This window comes from Nanorana parkeri, unplaced genomic scaffold (genome assembly GCF_000935625.1).
Source record: "Nanorana parkeri isolate BGI_ZX_2015 unplaced genomic scaffold, ASM93562v1 scaffold555, whole genome shotgun sequence".
NCBI lineage: Eukaryota > Metazoa > Chordata > Amphibia > Anura > Dicroglossidae > Nanorana > Nanorana parkeri.
In genome coordinates, this window is record NW_017306823.1 from 584,243 (window position 1) to 601,448 (window position 17,206).

The 17,206-nt window shown below is 43.3% G+C and overlaps 1 protein-coding gene across 1 annotated transcript in view; it reads right to left on the reverse strand.

The window, feature by feature from the left end:
* Nucleotides 1–17,206, reverse strand: part of LOC108791502 (equilibrative nucleoside transporter 4-like) — a 58,348-nt gene that overhangs the window by 17,270 nt on the left and 23,872 nt on the right. Inside the window, exons 5-8 of the mRNA XM_018562008.1 lie at nt 16,472–16,600; nt 13,300–13,374; nt 12,344–12,597; nt 1,797–1,920 (exon numbers count right to left, since the gene is read on the reverse strand). Of these exons, the coding sequence (XP_018417510.1) occupies nt 1,797–1,920; nt 12,344–12,597; nt 13,300–13,374; nt 16,472–16,600 (582 nt within the window). The remainder of the gene's footprint in view (nt 1–1,796; nt 1,921–12,343; nt 12,598–13,299; nt 13,375–16,471; nt 16,601–17,206) is intronic.

Genomic DNA, 17,206 nt, shown 5'->3' on the forward strand with positions numbered 1-17,206 from the left:
ATATATTCTTGAGTGCTGTATTTAGTCTCATTTTCTACAATTTCTTCTTTAGTTGGGAAATAGTAGTTGGATGAGCAATGATGATGTTAAAATTACATAAACCTACATAAACCAGAAATTCTTTTGAAGCACTAGTAAACTGAAATCTAATTGGCTCCTCTGGGTTAAACATCACTGCTGCCATTTTGACTTTTTAAAGAAAAATCAGGAACATGTGTAAAACTAAAGGCATTTGCTGTGTGGTCTGTTGGTTGCCACAGCAAGGTTAAGCTAGATTTTCTAAAAAAAAACTCCTCCCATACTAACAGTGTGGACAGGCGGATCTCTCACTGTGTTCTTTGTACTCTGACAGTGGTGCCAGCTGCTTGGCTACAAACACTGTTTGCCGGACAATTTACCAACCTGTCCCTTTGACAAAAGCCAATCTAACGACCAACTGTTGTCGAGGAGATATGGCTACCAAAGAATCGAGTTCCAGCCAATTGCTGCTGAATCGGCTGAAATTCGATTTGTGTGTACCCTGCTTTACTTCCCCCAAAGGCAGGCTGCAAGACTGTACCAATTCCTATGGAGGAGGGGGGAATATCATACATAAATATATACAGAAATGCAAAAGGGGAAAATGTTTATTTGCCATAATTTTACTAGTGCCCAATGTTTCATAGATCGAGTTAACAGTCACAGGAAGGCACTTGATTATGTGTGGGCCTACATAGGACTGAATATATTCATTAGGGATGCACCGATACCACTTTTTTAAGACCGAGTACAAGTACCGATACTTTTGATCAAGTACTCGCAGATACCAATTACCGATACTTTTTCTTAAAGGGACAGGTCAAATTTTTTCTAAAGCAATACAAACTAATGCTTTAAGGTCACTTTCTTAATATTATGATTCATGAGATGACGAGGGAGCATGACGCCGGCTTCCCGGCCAATCAGAATGCTGGGTGCTGCGTCATTACACGGCGCCCGGCTTCCGGATTTGCTAGCTTCCTGACCAATTGGGAAGCCGGGCACCGCGTCATTGCACGCTACCCGGCTTCCTGATTGGCTGGGAAGTCGGCTCCATGCTCTCTCATCACAAATGACGAGAGAGCATGGAGCCGTTTCCTGGCCAAACAGGAAACCGGGCAGCGTGTAATAATGCGCTGCTCGGCTTCCTGATACAGGAAGTACTCGTGCTAGGTATCGGATCATTTGGGCGAGTACGAGTACTCACCCAAATACTTGGTATCGGCACCGATACCGATATTAGTATCGGTGCATCCCTAATATTCATAATAATTAGATTCAATTGTATGAAATTACCTCTAATAGCAGCCATAGACAATAATTTTCAGACAAATTCAGCCATCATTTAATCACAGAAAACAAAACAAACTACATGGCACATGGGGTATCTGACCCACCTCCTCTCCAACTCCAGATCCCAGTCCTTGTCCGACTGCAGCATAGCTTTTAAATACAAAGGTTTCTTAAGATCCAGATCAAGAAATCAGCAAGCCATTATTGATAGTAACAGTAAAAAAAACAACAGGATGCCACAAACATTCTTTTTGTCGCATAGTGTTGGTTCATTGCTGTAATTTTGGTCAAAGGCTCTCTGGTTCTGGACCTGGCTGTCAAGAATCTCTTTGGTATTTGGAAGTTTCAGCCAGAGAACTTAGTGAATTATAAAGTTTACAGCTACAGTTTGCAAATGAGCAAAATATATAAAAGAACAAACCAATATAAAGATCTGTTAAAATACTTTTGTACAACTGCAAAATCTAAAGTACAAAGTTGCTTACCTCTAAACCTGGGCCAGTTGCTTTTTACTTTGGGCACTGGAACATCAAACCTGACATATGTTTTTCTAGCTGCTACATCTGACTGCAGCTCTATGCTATTTTCAACTGCAGTGCTTCTGCTCTCCTAAAAAATAGTAATGCAAGCAATTATGAATTATTTTATTTATTGTGTGTATCATTTTTAAAACACTAAAGTATTTCTAAATGGGGTAAAAACGTGTCTATGCTAATATGTCATCTATTGTAAACTTTCTATAGTATGGTATTTACAGTACACAACGTCATGTTTGTTCTACCTTGTATAGTAACCGATTAGCAACTACATATTTTTATAATCATACAGAACTTGCCAGGTTTTTTTTAGTCTGTAGAATTTATTTAATCAATGCCATCCTGAATATCTAAATTAGCATCATGTCCCCAACAGCATAAATAAAAAAAAATAAAAAATACTTTCTCTGGAAAAACATATAGCAGTGCACTTCCTCTTACTCATCACTTCTATATAACACTACCCTTTGTATTTTCATCAAGATTGGGTAATAATGACATCAATAACTGGGGTACAAAACAGTTCCTTTTCCAGGAGACTTAAACCCTCTACGTACAGCCACAATTCCATACGCATAAAAGGCCATCACACAGAAGGGATTTAGGACAACCTGTTGTCCAAAATACAATACAACTAATTACCGTTACCTGGAAAACTAAACAAAATGTCCCCACTATTAAATCTTCCATATTATATCAGACACTGCCCCAAGAGGATTCAATAGTCAACATTTGGTGACATACTGTATGGACCCCCTCCCGCCAAACCCCCCTATGGAGAATGGCAACCAGATGGCAGGGGCGGCAGGGTTCGTTTTAATTTTTTTCATTAATCTGTTTTACTTTTTTTCACTTTTTTATTTATCTTATTATTTTTTTATCTTATTATTTTTTATCACCTTTTTATTTTAATTAAAATGTGTTTTTTCCCCCACTTAGCTCCTGTGTGATAGCAATAACGTTAACAAGCCTCTGTGTGATAGCATTTGGATGTGACAGGTTCTCTTGAATCTGTCACCTCCAATGCAGGAGTTCTTGCACAGCACTGTGCATGTGCAGCTCTCCCCTCTCACTGTTTACACGGAGCAGGGCGGAAAACGGACGAACATTCTCTGCTCTGCTCCCCGCTCTCTGTTGTCCAAATACACAAATTACCGTTACCTGGAAAACTAAACAAAATGTCCCCACTATTATATCTTCCATTCTTCAGAGACTGCCCGAGAAGGATTCAATAGTCAACATTTGGTGACAAGAGCAATAGATATCTTAAAAGAGAACTTTGGGGTAATCTTTTTACCCCATAGTTCTCTATAGGGTCACATATAGCATATAGTGAGCATATACTTAGAGCTCCGCAGCTGGGACGGATCCTGACAATACTGTCGAGATCCACCCAGCTGGCTGATTGGCAGCAGGCTCTGCCTATCTAGAGGCAGAGCCAGCTGTGCCCGTCCCCTCCCCCGTCCGTTCCTCCAGTCATTGCTGGAGGACCGGAAAGGGGTGATCCCTGCAGGGAGCAGTGACTAACAGTCACCGCTCTCTGCAGGCAGATGATCGGGAAGTGAGTGAGCGACGATATGTGTTCGCTCACTTCCTGATCAATAGAGCCCATGTGTGACAGTTTCAATGTCACAGGTCGGCTCTAACTATGAGGATGAGTGGAAATCACTCACCTCATAGTTCTCCTTTAATTCAAAACAGATGTCACCAGGCTGATCTCAGATCATTCAGCAGCTTGTTCTCAGTTCTTCATTGGTGAGAAAGATCTGAATGCTACAAATGTCAGACATAGGCTTCTAGGATACATATATAGTTTCCAGTTTGGGAACCCTGTGTCTCTTCTTTAAAGAGTTCAAATTTAGAATTGATTCCTCCATGACGATAAAACAATGCTACCATTAATGAGAGCATTTCTTAAAATGGTGGCTCTTCTGGAATGCATGTCCCAACAGTCCTGGCCACCCGTATCTCACTTTTCTTTAGCTATAACCCCTTGTCTCACTCCAAATTTCTTTGTTTCATGAATACCAAGCTACACTTCCAGTAATTACTGTATAGTTGCCAATATATTGTAGCAATCAAAGCTTAAATAAACCCTGAAAGTGTGCTGCAGCTTGTTGTTTGGATCCTGTGTAATATGAGGTAACAGTAGAAAGCCTTCCAGTTGTATGCCTGTAATGTAAAATAAAAAGTTAGGCCGCTTTCACACGGGCTGATCACAGCAGTACGGAGCGGGAGAGGCGTAGCAAGGTCACGAGGCGCCCCGGGGGCAAGTCTTTTATTAGCACCCCACCCCCAACAAACCAAACCATAGTCCAATCCTGACACACATGATCCATACAGTCTGAAGGATGGAGGGCCGCAGACTGAAGGAAGGGGGGTCCAGTAACCTGCAATGTTGGCAGTTACCAGGGCCCCCAAGTGGCAAAATGCTAGGGCCCCATCACAGCTGCAACTGCTGTGACCCTGGTAGCTCTGCCACTGTATAGAGGACTACAAATCCCAGCAATACATTATACAGCAATGCAGAATACCACCAGCTATAGAGGACTACAAATCCCAGCAATACATTATACAGCAATGCAGAATACCATCATCTATAGATGACTACAAATCCCAGCAATACATTATACAGCAATGCACAATACCATCATCTATAGAGGACTACAAATACCAGCAATACATTATACAGCAATGTAGAATACCACCATCTATATAGGACTACAAATTCCAGCAATACATTAAACAGCAATGTCGAACACCATCATCTATAGAGGACAACAAATCCCAGCAATACATTATATAGCAAGGCAGAATACCATTATCTATAGAGGACTACAAATCCCAGCAATACATTATACAGCAATGCAGAATACCATCATCTACAGAGGACTTACAAATCTCAGCAATACATTAAACAGCAATGCAGAATGCCATAATCTATAGAGGACTGGTGCTGGGTCCCGTACCCTGGTCCACGGTGCAAGGGAGCTCTGGGCCAGTTCCTGGGCACACTGGCAGCTCACGGCCCACATCTGCTCCTCATTAATGGGTTGCTCCTAGGTATTCATTAAAATGTCCCCACATCCCCCTGCAAAAATTGCCTTTTTGCCACTGTCCCCCCCTGGATTTGCCACTGACCTGACCTTCAGGCTGCATACAAGTGGTCTCGGCAACATCGCAGAGATCATTTGTAAACAAACTTCCCCGCCCTGCCCCTGGAAGTTCATGTCCTATATAGGAATTCCTGCTATAGGAATTCCTGCCGCCCCTCTGCTCCCTACATCCTTGTGGGAAATCCGCCCCTGTCGGCGCCCCCTTCAGATCGACAGTACAATTTTTCCTCCATCTTGCAATAGAGTAAAAAACTGCAGTTACCGGACCCCTTGCCAGTCTGTGGAGAATCGGATGAAAATGGACATGTGTCCTGTTACATCAGATTACCCCTGATCTGGCAAAATGGCACATTGTTCCATTTGTCCTACCGGACCAGCCGGAGGCGGCAGTAAACAGAGGCACGTCCATTTACATACGGCAGCCCATAGACTTGCATTGGCCATCCGATCGGGTCCAATAGGTTACCATTTGCCTAGAATTCATGATTTATGATTATGATTTAGGGAATTAGGGCTGTCACCAATATCACCATTTTGTATTTTGTCTGTGTAAACATTTTTCAAGTAATTTCCTACCACCGTATGACAAACTTAAGACCTAGTCTCATAATTGCTTTTTAAATGTTATACTTAGTAAAACAGCACTTTTACACTTTCCCAATATACCGGTAGTTATTTTTCTCCACCAATAGTAATGGATTCCTAAGACATTTGTCCTTCTTGCTGTAACCAACACTTTCCTTGGACAAAAAACAGAGATTCAATTTTCAGAAGCCAATATTTTCAATAAGGGCTCTTCAAAAACGGAAACGTTTCATCCCACTGAGTTTTTTAAGCATTACGCTGACTCTAAATAGCCATCTGTGAATAGTACTGTTACGACCCACTGGGAGTCATCAGCACATGGCTGGTCAGTATGTAAAGCACCATAGTTCCTAAAAACTTTTGTACATAAGAGCATACACTAAATGCACAGATCTCATGCAGTGAGCAGAAACATTAGGTTGATTGAACACCATAGTGCTCAATAAGCACCAAAGTTCTTAATTTATGTCACAGTCAAGTCTGCTGGCCAGAACTTTTAGCCCCATGCTGATTAGACCTAATGACCACAATGCATGTATCCATGTGTGATGCGTTTAAACATAGTGGATAGCCACATACAGACCTGCCATTTAAAATAGCATTTATTCAGAAATCATTTTCTTTTTTGGAGAGGATGATTTAGTACAATCAGGTTTTATTGAGATTTTTCCCATATACATATCAAAGAATAAGCATACACAGAAAAACTTTTGTCACAAAAGAAACAATACAAAAGAACAGAACATAAGGTGGGCGACCCCTAGGGAGCCCACCTCAGTATGGTAACGTCACAGTTAGTGATAATCAGATGTTAGAGCAAGGCTCTGACACAGAACAGTGTAGGCCAGTGAGCCATACAGAGTATTTCACAGTAAGGGCGCGGGACCACACACGCCGCCTGCCCGTAACTCGGGAGTAGATGATATGTGACACCGAGAGGCTGCCTACACAGTGCATTTCCCTTGCCCTCTCAAATGGCACAGGTGGGGACAAGGGACATATGGCATTTAGGAGGACACAGACAATGAAACAAGACATTCAGGGGAAAACCCCAAAGCTTATGAGGGCAACATAGAGAGTAACAAGGAAGGAGAGAAGAACAAGGTGAGTACAGGAGAATGCACAAAAAGAGCACTGGTAGATCCCACCCCCTGCCAGGGTGTCTGCCGGGCCTAGAGGCCAGTGAGAAATAGTCTACGAGAATTTCGCCGCCTCTCAGAAGGTGAGCCATGCAGACCACGCGAGTACATGTTGAGGACCAGCCTCAGGTTCCTCAGCCAGGCGTCCCTCCACGTCCGCAATGCGGTCCATTTCCACAGTCCATTCAGCCAGGGTGGGGACCATCGGCCTACGCCAATGGCGCGGGATGACCGCTCTAGCAGCCATGAGAAAGGGTGTCATACACCCCTGTTATCTTCGAGGACAGTGGATCACAGCTGCGGTACAAGGCCCCTAGTGGTTGCGGTGCGGTTGTCAGACTATAATCGCAGGCGTCATAATCAATAACGGAGGGTTTGGGATTTAGGCATCATTGGCCGCATAACACAAAAACTGAGGAAGGACGTTTGGTGGGGTTATTACTTTATAACCCTATATGTCAATGCAGTTAAACAGTAACGTATGTTCAAGTATACGGAAGAGTCCCCCCAACTCCAGTACTCCAGGTCTACGAAATCCGTTTACACAACATGTGTAGCAATAGGTACTCAGTAATAGCAGTAGGTAACCAGACCACGGTGCAGAGATAACAGTTCAACTGGTGAGACACAGAATCAGCAAGGAGTGCTAGCATGTGTCCCCCCTAAGCAGTTACTTGCGGTTTAAGAGTATAGCCCCTGGTTCCAGAGTCCTGTCTGCAAGGAGTTTTGGACGCAGTAAGGAGAAGCAGGGCGTTCAGTCGATTTGGCTGGTGGATCAGGAGGAACGCGGCATTAGTAGGGCGTACAAACCCATTAGTGGAACGCCCCCTACAAGCGTTCCGAATTCCTTTAAATAGGCGGCGGACGTGGAAGTGGAGCCTCGCGGCTTGCTGCCACTTCCGCGTTCCTCCTTGGAACGCATATAACCTCCCCTACAGGGGGAAGGAATGCGTTGATTGGTTCGCGGGCCGATGCGTTCCAACCTGGGACGCAAACGGCCCACGGGACGATTCCGGGAGGCGTTACAGTACCCCCTCCACAAGGGAACACCTATGGGGTTCCTACCCTCGGATGGTTTGAAGGGGAATCTGGAATGGAATCTCCGTATCAGACGTGGTGCATGCACATTCCGGGAATCCTCCCAAGAATCCTCCTGAGGACCATAGCCCTTCCATTGAATGAGGTATTGCAAGGAGTTTCCCCGTCTCCGGGAATCGAGTATCTGATCCACTTCGTACTTGGTCTCCCCCTGCACCTCCACGGGGGGTGCAGGAGGAGGGACCCTATTTGGGAACGGGCTAGACCTAAAAGGTTTGAGCAGAGAAACGTGGAACGATGGGTGAATGCGTAGTTCTGGTGGAAGTATGAGTCTCATGGCATTAGGATTTATAACCTTTTCAATGGCATATGGTCCAATTAACTGTTTCCCCAATTTCTTAGAAGGAACCTTTAGTCTTAAATTCCTTGTGGAGAGCCAGACCTTATCGCCGACTTGGTAAGTAGGAGGAGGACGTCTCCTGAGGTCGTAAAAACGTTTCTGCCGCTCTTGGGCCAGTTTGAGGTACTGCTTCAGGAGATCGTGGGTTTGAGCCAGTTTCGTCACGTAGTGATCGGCAGAAGGAACATTTGGAGATAAGTAGCTTGTGGGTACTTGAGTTGGATGAAATCCGTAATTTGCAAGAAACAGGGTTTATAAGGTGGAGGAACTAGAGGAGTTGTTGAAAGCGAATTCCGCAAGAGGAAGTAGTTCGTACCAATCGTCTTGGAGGTGAGTGGTATAGCATCTCAGGTACTGTTCAAGACATTGGTTAACGCTCTCTGTCTGGCCATTAGTTTGGGGGTGGTAGGCTGTGGATAATCTATGATCTATGTGCAAAGCAGAGCAGAGTGCCCTCCAGAATCTTGATACGAACTGGGTGCCTCGATCTGATATAATTCGGGTTGGCAGGCCGTGTAGTTTGAGGATATGAGCGATGAAGCACTGTGCGGTCTCTTTTCAGGTGGGAAGTTTCCTCAGTGTGACAAAATGTGCCATCTTGGTAGGTAAGTCTACTGCTACCATAATGGTGTCATGGCCCTGGGAAGAGGGTAGGTCAACTATGAAGTCCATGGAAATGACTTCCCAGGGTCTGTTAGGTATTTCAAGAGAAGTAAGCAATCCATAGGGAGGTCTCCGTTCATGTTTGCAGGTAACACATGTCTCACAGGTGTTTACGTACTCAATACCGGTCTTCTTCATGCTCGGCCACCAAAAATGCAGTTTAATCAAGTCAAGAGTTTTGACGAAGCCAGGGTAACCCGCCAATGGGGCGTCATGTAACATTTTTAGCACAGTTATCTGCATGGGAGATGGCACGTACATTTTGGTGTCCTTGTACAGGAATCCCTCTTCATCCCGAGTGAGACCCGGTGGAAGGAGTTCTGGATCGGTGGGCATGCTGTTTTAATCTGTTCTTTGAAGGGTACTGTAGTACAGAGGAACTTTTTAGGTGGAATCACCGGAATAGGGGTTAAGGTCGTAGCGTCTTCTTCGAACATGCGTGAAAGAGAATCAGCTTTCCCATTTTTTGAACCTGGTCGATATGAGATGATAAAATCAAACCGATCAAAAAACAGACTCCAACGAACCTGTCTCCCAGACAGGGTCTTGCAGGTCTTAAGGTACTGGAGGTTGCGGTGGTCTGTAAAAATGGTGAAAGGAAATCTGGTTCCCCCCAGAAGATGCCTCCAAGTCTCACCTTAATGGCTAGTAACTCCTTCTCCCCAATGTAGTCTTCTACGGGTCTCCTGCCTTGTTTGAGAGCCCGTATGGCGGTCACCGCCGTCAATTGTTTTGTGGAGTCCTCATACAGGAGTGACATGTTCTCCAGGAATAGAGGAAATGAATTCAGGAGAGGATCCTCTTTTTCGATATAAGTATCAGCCCAGGCCCTGGGCTCACCCCTGAGGTAAGATATTAAGGTGAGGACTTTCACCCTATCTGTGGGGTATGTCTTAGGCCGTAATTCGAACATTAATTTGCTGGCATTAATGAACTCTCGGTATCTCCGCCTATCCCCAGTGAAGAAATCGGGGGGGCTGACCTTGGGTTCGGGAGCTTCTCTGTTTGGAACAGGATTTGCGGGAATCAATTCCCGTAGCGTCTGGTTCTCTACTCTGATCTCATGTACCGAGAGAGTCAGAGCCTCAACCTTCTGAGAGAGAGCGAGGACATGTGGGGCGAGTTCCGCAGGATCCATTATTTTTTTTAAGGTTACACTAATCTGTCATACACCCCTGTTATCTTCGAGTGGCGTAGTAGGCCTTTTTTCGCCGACTTAAGTGACCTGGGCACCATAGACAGCAACAGTATCTTAGGGTCATCTGCCACCACAACTCCTGTCACCCTGAGATACACATCCAGCACCGCTCGCCAGAATCCCCGGATCGGAGGGCAGCTCCACCAGATGTGGGTCATATGGCCCATAAAGTTATTGCAGCGCCAACAGGAGGCAGAGACATTTGGATAGAATCGGTGAAGGATCTCCGGACAACAGTACCATCGGGTCAAGATCTTCAGGTTTTTCTCATGTGCTGCGCAAGCAATGGAGAGTGAGTGGGTGAGGGTAAACGACTTCACCCAGTCCGCCTCCAACAGAGGTACTCCCAATTCCCTTTCCCACACGGCGGTGTAGGCCAGCAGGGCAGGGGAGGCTAGGGAGGAGAGAATGGTGTAGAGAAGAGAGACCGAGTGGGTCAGAGGCAAGGATGCCTACAGACGAGAGTCCAAGGCCGTGGGGGCCCCTCCGTAGACATCCACATCGGAGAAGGTGGAAACAAAGGAGCGGAACTGCCCTTCAGCCAGCCAAGCTCCCCCTACTGTGTCGGACTGGGCCCCTCCTGCCCCATGAAGGTCCGTCAGGGTGCAGACCAAACAACGGTGCGAGCCCCTTGTCCAACGTCCAAAAGAGGAGCCGGACAGAGCCGGAGGGAAAGCAGGGTTACCAAAGAAAGGGGTCATGGGTCCCATGTAGGAAGAGACACCGAATCGAGTCACACAGCGGTCCCATAGTTTCAAGGTATGTGCAGTCCGAAACGGGAGAGAGGAGTACACTGGCCTAGACCCTGGAACTATCCAGGGCAGGGCCAACAGGTCAAATCCCGCCATGGCTTCCTCCAAGCGGACCCACTGTTTAACCTTGGCATGGTGGAACCAGTTCACTACGCATACCAAAACCGCAGCATAGTGGTAGAGACAGATGTCTGGGGCGCTTGCACCCCCTCTGAGTTTCGGCACCGCAAGTGTCCTATAGCTGAGCCTATAGGACACGGCGGCAGTGCGGCTTACACATCCTTTGCAGAAGACGTGTATCCAAACCTCTGTCATTATCCTTAGTGGTGAGACAAGTTGTTTTACATGCTGGTTTGTGAGTGTGCCATGATGCCTTTCTACTGTTCTACTATAGCTGAGCCTGGGGCGAGACGTTCCCCATACAAACTTAGTAAAGACCTGCTGGAGTTGCCACAGATGGACCGCTGGGACAGTGATGGGCAAAGTTTGAAACAGGTATAAAAACCTAGGGACAATATCCATTTTAAGCGCGTTAATACGGCCCAGCCACGACAGGAACCTGTGGTCATACAAGGCAAGATCTCGAGTCGTCTTCTCCAGCAAAGGCTGGAAGTTCAGAGAGTGGAGGGCATTCAGGTCAGTAGGCAGGTGGACGCCAAGGTACTTCAAAGAGGTGGGGCAAACCCTAAAGGAGTAGTTACCAGCCAGTTGTTGAAGGGCCTCCGTCCCTAGGGACACATTGAGTATCTCCGATTTGGAAACGTTGACCCGAAAATTGCCTAGAGAGCCAAAAAGAGAGAATTCCTGCAGAATAGTAGGTAGTGCAATATGGGGCTGCGTTACGTAGAGCAGTAGGTCGTCTGCAAACAGGGCAAGCTTAGACCTAAGTGTGCCCACTAAAATGCCCTGGAACGTGGGGTTCTTGGCGGTCCGATGGGGGACCGCCAAGTGTTCCATAGTAAGGATATAAAGGAGGGGGGATAGTGGGCAGCCCTGGCGTGTGCCATTGAAAATTTGAAAGCTAGGGGAGAGGGAGCTGTTGACGTGGACCCGAGCCGATGGGCAAGAATACAAAGCCATCACGTTTCTCAGCATATTGGGACGGATGCCCAGTTGCAGCAGAGTATGTTTAAGGAAGGTCCAGTCTAGACGATCGAACGCCTTATCAGTGTCAACTAACAAGAGGCAGAAGGGGACGTCGGATGTCTGGGCATAGCGCATCATTAGCAGAGTCCTAATGGTGTTATCCCGCGCTTCCCTACCCCGGACAAACCCTACCTGGTCGGGGTGAACCACCCGGTAAGAGAGGTTGAAGATGGTTGGCAATCAGTTTGGCAAACAGCTTCACGTCAACGTTGATCAGCGATATTGGTCGAAAGTTCGTACAGAGGGAGTGGTCTTTGTCCGGTTTAGGTATTAAAGAGATATGGGCCTCCAGGGTCTGTCATGGAAAGGAGGCCCCCCGAGCAAAGGAGAGGATGATTAAGTATATTTTCTCTGGATTATTATGAAACAGATAACATCTCAAAGTGTTTCAATACCCTCAGAACTACACTGTTGTTGATGTTATGCTTGTAAATACATTCCATTAATGCAAACACTTACTTCTTCTACATAGGTATCTTGATGCACTTTATAACGGAAACTGGGTTCCATTGGATTCTTCAACATGTTTTTAGCTATGCTCTTATTCGTATAATATTGAACAAAACGCGTCCTTCTCACTAGTACATGCAGAACAAAGCAGAAAAGCTCCAGTGCGATGGAAATTAAAAAAAAGATAATAGTGCTCTCTTTCTCATCTGGTAACAAGAGCTTGGTGAAGATACGGCTGAGTGAGATGATTACTCCTGCAGTACCTGTAATGAGAAATGAAATTTTTGTTACTGTTAGTTGAAGTGTGTAGACAATATCCAATTCCCATAACGAGACTGTTTAGGAGTACAGGTATAGTTCGCTTAGAGCAATATTAGTGTATCAAAGGTATATATGGAATACAGGAACTGGTTAGAAGGGGAAGATGCTGTGAAAAGTATGAAAGAGTAGCATATAGAAGTATAGCAGTAAGTGTTTCAATGATGCATATATTATTAAGTCTAGATTTCACCGCATGAAACCTAAGTGAATGGGTATTCCATGCCTTGGCGAACATTTGTTTCATAGCGCTAAAAATATGTGATTAGATTAGAAGCTTGTTTTGAAATCCCAGTCATTTTCTGAAATAATAGAGCTTGCCAAGGGTTTGGATTTATATGGAGTTGAAGAAAAGAGTTAATGTATCGATTTATATTAGTCCACAGAAAAATGTGTTTTCTTCATTCAGTATTTCCACTTTCTTTAACAAACAAGTGTACATTTCTTAGTGTAAAATAAATGAAATACTAAGCTGTGAAAATGGATCCCCTTGTAGTGACTACTACAGGTGTGGATGCCAGGGAAATAGAGAAGAGCAGAAATACCACCACCACTGTTCTTTAAAGATATAAGAGAGTTAGAATGATTGGCTATATATATGGCTATATATTAAGCGTAAATCTGAAAGCATTAAACAATGTACTTACTTTCTCCTGTCATCACACCTTGTGTGTACCGCTTTGGTAACATTCCAGCATAGCCATAAAAGCTGGATTGCTGCACTTAGAAAAACATAAAATAGTCATAAGATATTGTGCATATAAAAACAGAAAACGTTCATATTTTTTAAATCTTTGCTTCTGGTCCAATCAAAAATATACTGCTTTGTTTTAAAACAAAGTTGTAAAAATCACTAAATAAAACCAAGATATTCCTGAAATAGAGCAGTAAAGCTACAAACCTAATACATGCCGGGCCTTCCTTAGGCGCCCTGTGCGAGAAAGCTTTAAAGTGCCACTTAGTGACCACACCCCTCATTGACCACACCCCTCAATAACCACACCCCTCAGTGACCATACCCGTTTCTCCAATATACGCACCATTTAAAGACTCTCATTTTGTTAATTGATAGCTGCGACTTCTCTCCTCCTCTCTCCTCACCGCTCGGCCATCCTTACAGCAGGCAGTGCGGGCTTCAGCGGACATTTGCTCCTCGGATCCCCGCTGCCTGTATGGAAGGAGGGATCGCTGTCATGTCCGATAGCCGAGCAGTGAGGAGAGCAGAACCTGCAGGCTGTGCCGCCCGAGGGCCTGTTGCCATGGCACCCTGTGTGGCTGCACAGCTCCAACACCCCAAAGGCTGGCCCTGAATACATGAACCCTTAAGAGCTATGCTTCAGTGCACAATGCCCATACTTCATCATGCCCCATGAGCCCTAACCAGGGCAAACAATGACCTCAGCTTACAAGTCAAGCTCTGACTCATCCCCTTAAACACCTCCCACAACTCAAAATAGGTCACTCAACAAGACTGGATATTTTATTTAATATTATCATATAATTGTACAGTAATTAATCTCTGTCATTCTTCTATGCCAATTTTCATTTTTAAAATGTTCTCTTTTATCATAATTTTTATTATTGTGTCTGATGCTGTAAGAAGTAAAAAAAAAAAAAAAATCCACAGCACACTCTCTAGCTAGTCACCACAAAACAAAAACATGAAAATAATAAAACCGTTTCAACATCTCATGTTAGACACAAAGATTTATGTTGCATAGATTTGCAAATACATGCAAGTGGCACAGATTCTCTAGTAATGCATGTGGAAACGTCATGCTATCCACAATACAAATATAGCTAGAGTTTTAGAGACCATGGGGTTGATTCTTCTAAAGGCAAATAGACTGTTTACCTTGCAAGGGGATTTGCACTGTTAAGGTGAAGTTTCCCCTTAGCTTAGTGAATGTGATGACATTTCAATTTGCAATGAATATGCAATCATGTAAGGAAAATAAAAAAACAGCACCTTATTGGGTGATGGAACTTATCAGAGTTTAACCCCTTCATTCAGCTTTTTTTCAGTTTCTGTTCGTAAATGACTGAAGCACTTTTTACTGAAGCACTTCATTGATGAAAGAAAGAAGCTTTTACAAAAGCGTATCTATTTAATTAATGGATGCCTCAATACTGAGGCACCCATTAATGAACGGTAACCGCTGATTCTCATTACTATTGAAGCATGCATTTGTCAGAAGACGCTGCACACTCTGTCCAACCAGCTTTACAAGGATTTGCTAGGCACATCACATGCCACAACAACACGTGTTGAAAAGAGAGAATTAGCTTTGAGACTGGGACCTGGTGCATCACTGTATATTTATTTCCATAACTTTTACTTTTCAATCCAAACTTCCTTGTTGCCAAATGCCCAAAGTTTGGTGGAGGTCCAGAAGACCAAAGCTAAATAGATGCCTGTGACTTTCAACCTGTGAAAACTTAACATTAAATAGTCCTTCCTATCTAGGAATAGCTGGAAAAGAACAGAATATAGACTTGGCTCTTAAGTGTCCCTCAGTGAGTTGGGAAACCATCGCACCATTTTTATCTCCTTAATTTCAAAGTGCTCAAATGTTGAACTCAGAGACATGCAGCTTGATGCGAAAGGGTTATATGTCCTCATATTGGACAATACAGTCCATTCCAATTCTACTGTTGGTGTATTATAAATTCCCCATACAACCAAATATTGTAAAAGCTAGTGCCTTTTTGGCCACCTAGTACTCCACGACTACAATTAGGGTAGGTGAATGGGGGATGGAGTCAAGTGTATGATCTTATCCTACTTGGTAAATTGATGCAGATTTGGGACTTGTAGATACCTAAAGAAGTCTTCATTTATTTTTTAGCTACTGTCTAGTCTTTCTAATACATTTCTCAAGATTAGCACTCTAGAATCGATTCTGTTCTGCCTACTCAAATTTGATTTCCTGAAATGCTGGATATCGAACACCTCCCCCACTCTACTGCTGTTTTAAACCTAATGTATTAACTAGACCATACCTTTTGCGCTAGAAACGAAAAACATTCTGGTTTAATCACATTAAGTAAGGCTATTGATCTATCCATGTCCATCAATATTTAGACCTCTGCAACTAAAACTGCTGTCTGGTAGAGATTTAAAGCCCAGTGCCAGCCAAACATTTTTTAGGGATAAACAGTAAACAGTATATTAATTTCGACTGTGAAATGTTTTTGTATTTCATTTGTGATGTTTGCATATGACTATTAGTGGTTTGTAATATTTTTTGCAAATTCACAACAATAAACAGTTGTTATATAAAAAACAGGTAGTACTGATAAATACAAAAATGTACTGAATATTATGAAAACAACATAAAACTATTTCTAATTATTACATATTAATAGTCATTATAGGGGGCAGTGGCAAACTAACTGCTCTGACAGCCGCGCAAATAATATCGGGCACTGACTGTTTTATTTTGTTTTTATAACTCTCCTGCACCAACTCTGCCACTTTTCCCATTGTCTCCATTGACCTGACCTACATAACCTATATCTTGATTTTTTTTCTTAGGACATGGTAAAATATATACCGGTAGTAGTAGCTTGCATAGCAAAACCTTTTTGGTGGGGGATTTTTTTTTTCTTTTAAAGGGTATGTAAACCCTAACAATGAACTTCATATAGCATCCACTATATGACAACTTTACATCTGCCTAATCCATCATCTAGAGATCATCAGCAAAAGTGTTGGTAGTCAGACTACTGGCTAATGCAACCCTTACTGTTCTATTACCAAAATGTAATAATACATATTTACAAATAATAATATTTAAATGCATTTATATCATTTACCTGTGCATCCAAAAGCCACCACGCCAACAGCAAAAAGATTAACAGCATATGACTGCTTGAATGTAAAGAGTTCCAGCCAAATATCACAGATGCCAATAAATATTAATGGGCTCAAAGCAAAAATATATCCTGTAAATTAAAAATAACAAATATAAGAACAAGTCACACTGATATGATTAATGTATTAACATTCATGAGCAAATATACTAGTTAAAAGATTTTGGACTTCAAAGTTAGGATTCTAGATGCATTCTCCAAGAAGCCATTCATTCTTTATCAGTACCAAAAACGTATTAAATTTCACTGCGGTATTTACTATTAGACACAGTTGGCTTATACCTATAGGCTCCACACATGCAAAAAGCCAGGTTTTACCGTGTATACCGTATATACTCAAGTATAAGCCGAGTTTTTCAGCCCATTTTTTGTGCTGAACACTCGAGTATATACGGTAGATTTCAGCTAGGCATTTTTTGCCATGATCGTTAGAACTACAAAAATATTTTTTTATTGCCTATTTTCACATTGTCAAAATATTGAAGTTTATGGCTGGTAAAAAAAAAAGATAAAACAAAATAAATAAACTGCCAAATTCTAAAACAGTAACAAAATGCACACTCCTAAAATCCTACTTTTCTCTTGTTTTTTTTTCAGTGTTGCTTGAACCATTTGCAGAATATAGAATGTAATAATACATTTTTTATTAGTGAATTGTTTTTTTATGTGCTATTGTAT